Source organism: Gouania willdenowi, chromosome 9, assembly GCF_900634775.1.
Source record: "Gouania willdenowi chromosome 9, fGouWil2.1, whole genome shotgun sequence".
Taxonomy (NCBI): domain Eukaryota; kingdom Metazoa; phylum Chordata; class Actinopteri; order Blenniiformes; family Gobiesocidae; genus Gouania; species Gouania willdenowi.
The window spans coordinates 37,559,592-37,566,694 of record NC_041052.1 but is presented as its reverse complement, the minus strand read 5'-3'; the positions used below and the strand labels follow the sequence as shown (position 1 = coordinate 37,566,694).

Sequence of the window (7,103 nt, the reverse complement as noted above, 5' to 3'; positions counted from 1 at the left end):
TACCATGACTACCTCTCAACACAGAAATGGGGGCAGGGACGCGAGAGCCGCAAGTCACGCGAGAAGTTCTGAGAGTCACGTGTTAAGGCTGTTTTTTTTTTATTATATTATTATTATTTTTTTTTTATTCAAAGAACAAAACACACAAAAATCACAACGACATTTCACAGAAAATCTTCCAAAAGGAAATAAAAAACAAATAAATAAAAAAGAACAAGAATAAACAAAGGAGACATTACAGCATTTTCAACTCAAAAACAAGTGAATAAAGTTTCCTGGCATGGGCATTATTAACTTTCTTTATGCATTTAAATAACAGAGAAATATGACTTTTTAAAGCAGGCATGAAGGCAAGATTTTTGCCAAACGGCATTTGTGAATATAGAATTTAGAGATAAGAATAGTATTTATTAAAAAATCAATATTTTTATCTGTAGTGGACAATCCAATTTGTAAAACTTGAAATGAGAAGGTGTCTATGTTCACGGAGCAGGATGTCAACCAGAGATGCATCTCCTTCCATAGGTTTAGTACAGGGGCACACTCAAAAAAACAAACATGTCTTGTTTCCATTTCCTCACAAAGATGACATTTTTCCACCTCAAATTTAAACCTATTTTGGATAAAATCATTCAAAGGGTAAATTTAATTTAGTATTTTAAAATGTATTTCCTTACTTTGGAGGGATAGGATATTTTAAAAATTTAGTTCCGATAGCAGAAATTTTATTTTTATTACACCCTTCAAGACATTTTATCTTTTTGATCCAGGATACATTGTGGAAACAAGGTAATATCTAAGGAAAGAATTGCTACACCCTCTATGTAAATAATCCACACCATTAACATGTAATGGAGGTATTTTTGTTAATAGGCTTTTGTCTGGATTATTTTTAATTCAATTTATGAATTCAATTGGTATATTTTTTGTCACCTTTGTATATTCTTTAATTGAGCAATTTAAATGATATTTATTATTACATTTGTTCAAATGGACAATGTCACCATTATCATCTAACAAATGTACAATTGACCAAATAAGTTTAGACATCCATTCCTCCATAAACACCGACCTCCCTCTAGACAGAATGACTCCATTAATCCAAAAAGCTATATTGTGGGGGCTGAAATTATGTTTGTATATCATTTTCCAGTGTGATAAAACCTGTTGATGAAAAACAGAGATTTTAGCATCTAATTTAGACATGACAAAATCATATCTTAATAACAAATCAATACCTCCAAATTTTTTAAAAATAAGTGAAGGTATGGAGAACCAGATTTGTTCACCGTTTTAGCTCACGCCGCGAACCTGGTGCTTTGCTGCTGCATCTGATTGCTAAAGTCATCCATGCGGTCCCCCAAACGGCTTCTTAATGAGTCGTTAAAGTTATGATGTTGATGTTTAAAAAAAATGTGTGATGTAAAGTTCATGCACTATTAAAAAATAAAAATAAAACTAAAAAATAAATAAATAAATAAATAATAATAATATATACTGTACATATATATATATTTATATTTATATATGTACAGTATATATTATTATTTTTATTTTTTATTTTTTTTTTTTTTAGTTTTATTTTTATTTTTTAATAGTGCATGAACTTTACATCACACATTTTTTTAAACATCAACATCATAACTTTAATTGTCTGAGTTATTCTATGGAGGACTAAACCTGCCAAAATTGTAAATACTTAAATAAATGTATAAATAAATATTGGAATAAATATATACAATAATGAATAAATAAATGGGTGAATAAGTTAATAAAACGAAAAAAACTGTTAAATAAATGAACATAAATAATGAAATGTCTTAAATTTATTTATACTATTATTTATTTATACTTTTTTCAGGTTTGGTCCTCCATATTATTAAGTCTTGTCACTCCGGTTTGTCAAGACCCGAGAATTTCAAACCTCAAGCTCCGCCTGCTTTTTCTTCTTCTACTATTTCTCTATGAGGTTGATTTAACCTGAGGTTGCACTACTGCCCTCTACTGGAGGAGAAAAGAACTAAAGCCTTCGCCTATGTGTATTTGGTTAGATTATTGAATTAGAACGGGAATAAACGGAAAATAAGCACAGATAGATGTCACTACATTACACCTACTATATCGTATGCACTTCAGAACGGGGCATTAGGTCATTAGCATAGGGCTTCTCCATCACAACGTTAGTGTTTTTTAACCGATGAGAAGTCGTATCTGATTGGCTGCAGAGGGCACTACGTCCTCAACCAATCAGGAGCAGGTATGAGATGAACGCGAGCTGTCAGTTAAGACAGAGCAGTTGCAGTTAGTGAGCATTGTGAAGACATTGTGAAGACAACTGTTTATGTGACTTTTAAAGCATCTGAGTGGAAAATGTCCCAATTTCTGTTCTCTGGAACTTCAGCTGCTGCAAGTAAGAAAGACTCAATGACAAACAGGGCTTTTATACTTTAGAGAGGGCCTTTAGACTGGAAAGTGTGTGTTATTACAGTGGTGTAGCAGCAAGTATTTATGTCTCCTCATTAAAATAGTTCCTGTATTTTATTCCTGAGATGGATAATTAAGCAATGGTGTGCTGAAATATCAGCACTGGTGTAGATTTGATTGTTGTAAATATCTGTATCTATCTAATCCTTATTTGTAACAGTCTTTTACTTAATTACTGTATACACTTATTTAACGTTTATTCTTTCTAACGTTTATTCTTTTATTTGTGATTATTTCTTGAGTGGCTGTAACAAAAGTCATTTCCCCCTGGGATTAATGAAGGAATTCTGATTCTGATTCTGATAATCATACCAGTGCTGATATTTAACCCAACAGCACCACCTCAAGTGTGATATTAGCTGTTGCCAGGCAACACATAAACGTTTCCTAACTGACCGTTGACTAATGTCTGTATAAAGTCCCAGTGCTGTTGTTGATCTATAGCAGCAATTACGTTTTCAATTACCCATGTTCAATTACAATTAAATTAAGATAACAGTGAGCAGCATTTTTTCCAAATCACAATTAAATTACAATTATTTTTTATCCTCAGAAAGTCAATTACAATTGTGTTTTCAATTACTAAAGTCCAATCACAATTACTGAGCTTGAAATAAATAACCTAATAACATTGAACCTACCTCTTGTGTTAGCTTTCTGTTAGCATCTCTTATGATAACAGGTCCTAAATCAGTTAAAACACACTAAAAATTCTTTTCTATCATCTAATTTATTTCCTATCCATTGGTTACATTGTTAGGCTTCCTAATCAATGAAAATATAAGTTCTAATATTTTTTCGTGGGCATCTGAGCCTTTTATGTGTCAGTGTACCCCTCAATTTTTATATTTTTTTAATGGTAAAATGTGGAAAAGCTGGATTTGAAAAATATTTTAATAATTGTTAATTACATATGTGTAAAACTGTGCATAAAACTGTAACATGGTTCTTTAATTTTTGTGTCAAATTATAATTGACAATTTTTATAGAATTTACATGGTAATTACAATTACAAAATTAAATTTTCTGAATTCAATTACAGTTTAATTACTCTTACAATAGCAACATAATTTTTCAAATGCGATTACAATTATAATTACACCAAAATTGTACTTAATTATCAATTACACGATTACAATTTTAATTGACCCCAACCCTGATCAGCACTCATGGAATGTGACGTCTCTTTTCCAATCAAATTACTAACTGTTGTATGAGTTGCACTGAGTCCCTTCCAGGTACCAAGTCCTGTTGGAAAATGAAATCTGCATCTTCATAAAGTTGGTCAGCAGCAGGAAGCATGAAGTGCTGGTAGACGGCTGCGTTGATCTTGGACCTAAGGAAACACAGTAGACCAACACCAGCACATGACATGGCACCTCAAACCATCACTGACTGTGGAAACCACAATACAATTATGGAGAAAATATGTTGTCCACTACAGACACATACACAGACTGAACTAGTCTATACTCACCCTCTGTTCTTTCTTTCTACTGCAGCAGCTGAACTTCAGGTTCTCCACAGCAGCACTGTGGATTACTCCATCCTGGAGTGTGTTGGTGAAGGCAACTTTGGGAAGGTGGTCAAGTGCCAGAACCTCAGCAACAATGAGATGGTGGCTGTAAAAATAATCAAGGAGGGCTTTGAAGAAGATCTTGAGCATGAGGTACTTGTTTGTACCTTCTATCATATTTGAGGGCTCAGGTTCTGCTACTTCTAAACTCTATGAAAATATTTTTTGTTATTAATGTGTAATTACTTCAACATAGCAATGTACATTTCAGGACTTCTGTTCTCTTCAATGCAATTTTGGGAATAAACATATCTATTTTTATTTATTCATAACCTAATATTCCATGTACATATCATATCAATATACATGTAAATGTAAAGCTGATTTACACTTGTTTATATAGCTTTTGTACCTATTACTTTATATATTTATTCATATCTAATCCAACATTGAAAACAAACTTTGTTACCATTTGCACTTTTTTGATATTTGCAAAATAACAATATAAGATGATCTAAGACCTGTTGGAACCAGATGATGTATTTTAAATCAAACTGTGCATTCTTCTTTTTTTCTATTTTTTTTTTTTACAGATTTCCATGCTGAAGTTAATCAGTGTCCTTGATGCTGACCGCACAAATTTGCTCAAATTTTATGAGCATTTTGTGTACATGAACTACAACTGCCTGGTATTTGAGATTCTGGACGTCGACCTTTACACTCTAATGGAAAACCGAGAGTGGGAGTACCTGAGTCTGACTGAAATCCGCTCTATTGCTGAGCAGGTATGGTTTATAACATTTGTTGTCAGAGTGTGTGTGTGTGTGTGTGTGTGTGTGTGCGTGAGTGCGTGCGTGCGTGTGTGTGTGTGTGTGCGTGAGTGCGTGCGTGTGTGCGTGTGTGTGTGTGTGTGTGTGTGTGTGACCTTTTAACCACAAATTAATGCAATATCATCCGACCAGCCGCAAAAAGGGGCGTTTTGGTTTGTAAGCGGGTACACCCCCTTTAAAGGCAGATACACCCCCTTCTTCTCATTCATTTTTGAATTGTAACTTAACATCTGGTCTTGATCGGTATTTCATCTGACCAGCAGCAAAAGGGTTAGGTTAGGGTTAGGGTTACTTCTACTTCTACTTAGACTATGACGGAAGTCAAGTAATGGAAATGATGTATTTTCAAACCTTATTGGTTGGTGAAAGGCTGATCAGATTAGTGTAAAGCCTATACAGCAAACAGACAATGTTTATTCTAATCCTGTGTCTTCTGGTCTTGTTTCTGCAGCTGCTGGTGGCTTTAGATTCCCTGAAAGACCTTGGAATCATTCACACTGACATAAAACCTGACAATGTCATGGTGGTCAGTGGGAAGATCCAGCCATTGAAAGTCAAACTAATCGACTTTGGTCTGGCTATTACAACTTCCAGCATGGAGCCTGGCCTTGACATTCAGCCTCTAGGATACAGGTAGGAGGATTTCTCCTCACATGGCTTAGCTGTGGTTATGACAAACCTGTATTGTATTGTATTGATTTGTTGGTCACAGATTCTCACTCTTAACTCGTGTCCTTGCTCCTCAGGGCTCCTGAAGTCTCCATTGGCCTTCCCTTCAGTGAGGCCATTGATGTGTGGGGCCTGGGTTGTTTGCTCACATTCCTCTACATTGGAGAAAACCTCTTGTCTGTGTCCTGCGATTATCAGATGATGAAGCGTGTTTCAGAGCTTCTTGGTCTACCAAAGGACGACCAGCTCCAGGCCGGGGTTCACACCAGGAGCTTCTTTTGTGAGGCTGAGGGAAGCCCAAAATGGCGATTGATGGTAAAACTGAAGTTTTTTTTTCGGCAAACCTGAGTTCACCAAAGTTTAACTTTACAATGAACTTCATGACACTCATCTTGTTTTCCCAGACACCAGAGGAATATGAAGCTGCGAACAACATCGTACCTGAGGAGCAACAACGTTTCGTTGAGTTCTCTTCTTTGGATGATCTGGTTAACGTAAGTTTTGAATTAACATTTTCTATTTAAACATTTGTTTTTTGTCAATTTAAAAAAAGCAAGTTTTTAAGTTTAGTAACTCTTAAAACATGGATGGCATAGATTACTGTTTAAATATTCTAGATCATTTATTTGGAAAATGCTATTCATGATGAATGAGAAATTTCCTTTAAACAAAATCTGATGTAAATTCATGCAGTGTCCAAATCTATTCACTGTCCTGTTATTAAGTCTTGACTGCCATGAAGCTTGTGAGATATCCTGACCATAAACTACTCACTGATATGCCTGATGTGTGAGCTTGTGTAATAACCAGTGTCTTGTATTAAAATGCAGGTTCATCCAGGAGAAGAAAGTGGTGAGGCTGAGGACAGAAAAGCCTTTGTTGACCTGCTGAAGCATCTCCTGCACTTGGATGGAGATGAAAGGATCTCTCCCTGTCAGGCTCAGTTTCACCACTTCTTCACCACATCCCACCTCAACCAGCAGGAGACCAGCAGACACGATCAACCCTCCTCACAGGTTGATAACACAACCTGCCCTGCATCTGGTGAAGAGTCTGTTCTGGATCAAGCCTGTGTGACAGAATCAAACGATGGTGACAGACTGAATTTGGCCGCTACATCCTGGGATATGTTCTATGTGACTCTGCCAGAAGAAGAACTTTCCCTCTCGTCAATCAGTTGTGATGCCTTGGTTGCAGAAGCTTCACATGATCTCCCTCCTGTAACTGATGTGGACCTGGTTTCTGTTCCCACAAATGATCAAGTTCTGGATCAGTCTTCAAGTGGAGCAAAAAAACGTTCTTTGATGAAGAGGATTCGAAGGCTTTTCCGAAGAATCAAGACTTTTTTTGTTAAGAAGTGAATCCTTATACATGTAAAAACATATATGTTCAATAGTTGGTTTTAGATCATTTGGGCTTTCACAGATATATTTTATATATATTTTATATTAAACAAATAAACATGTAAATATTTATTCTTTTGTTCTTGTTCCATGTTTGTGTTGTAGTTTAAGAGCCTCTTAATTTTATATAATAAGTGACTTAAACTGGAGGTGATCAAAGAACAGGTGGAAAACGCTAGAACCTTGGTGTTCTGATTGACT

The 7,103-nt window shown here is 35.3% G+C and overlaps 1 protein-coding gene across 1 annotated transcript; it reads left to right on the top strand.

The window, feature by feature from the left end:
• Positions 1-2,330: 2,330 nt before the first annotated feature.
• On the top strand, positions 2,331-6,860 carry LOC114470114 (homeodomain-interacting protein kinase 1-like). Its single transcript, XM_028458126.1, has 7 exons — positions 2,331-2,410; positions 3,987-4,153; positions 4,594-4,785; positions 5,282-5,463; positions 5,577-5,814; positions 5,904-5,993; positions 6,330-6,860. The coding sequence occupies exons 1-7, from the start codon at positions 2,371-2,373 to the stop codon at positions 6,858-6,860; spliced, it is 1,440 nt and encodes a 479-aa protein (XP_028313927.1). The 5' UTR covers positions 2,331-2,370.
• The last annotated feature ends 243 nt before the right edge of the window (positions 6,861-7,103 follow it).

Coding starts and splice junctions, on each gene's coding strand:
- LOC114470114 (XM_028458126.1), top strand. CDS start 2,371: ATGTCCCAATTTCTGTTCTCTGGAACTTCAGCTGCTGCAA. Junction 5,464..5,576: donor ATTCAGCCTCTAGGATACAG/GTAGGAGGATTT, acceptor CTTGCTCCTCAG/GGCTCCTGAAGTCTCCATTG. Junction 5,994..6,329: donor CTTTGGATGATCTGGTTAAC/GTAAGTTTTGAA, acceptor ATTAAAATGCAG/GTTCATCCAGGAGAAGAAAG.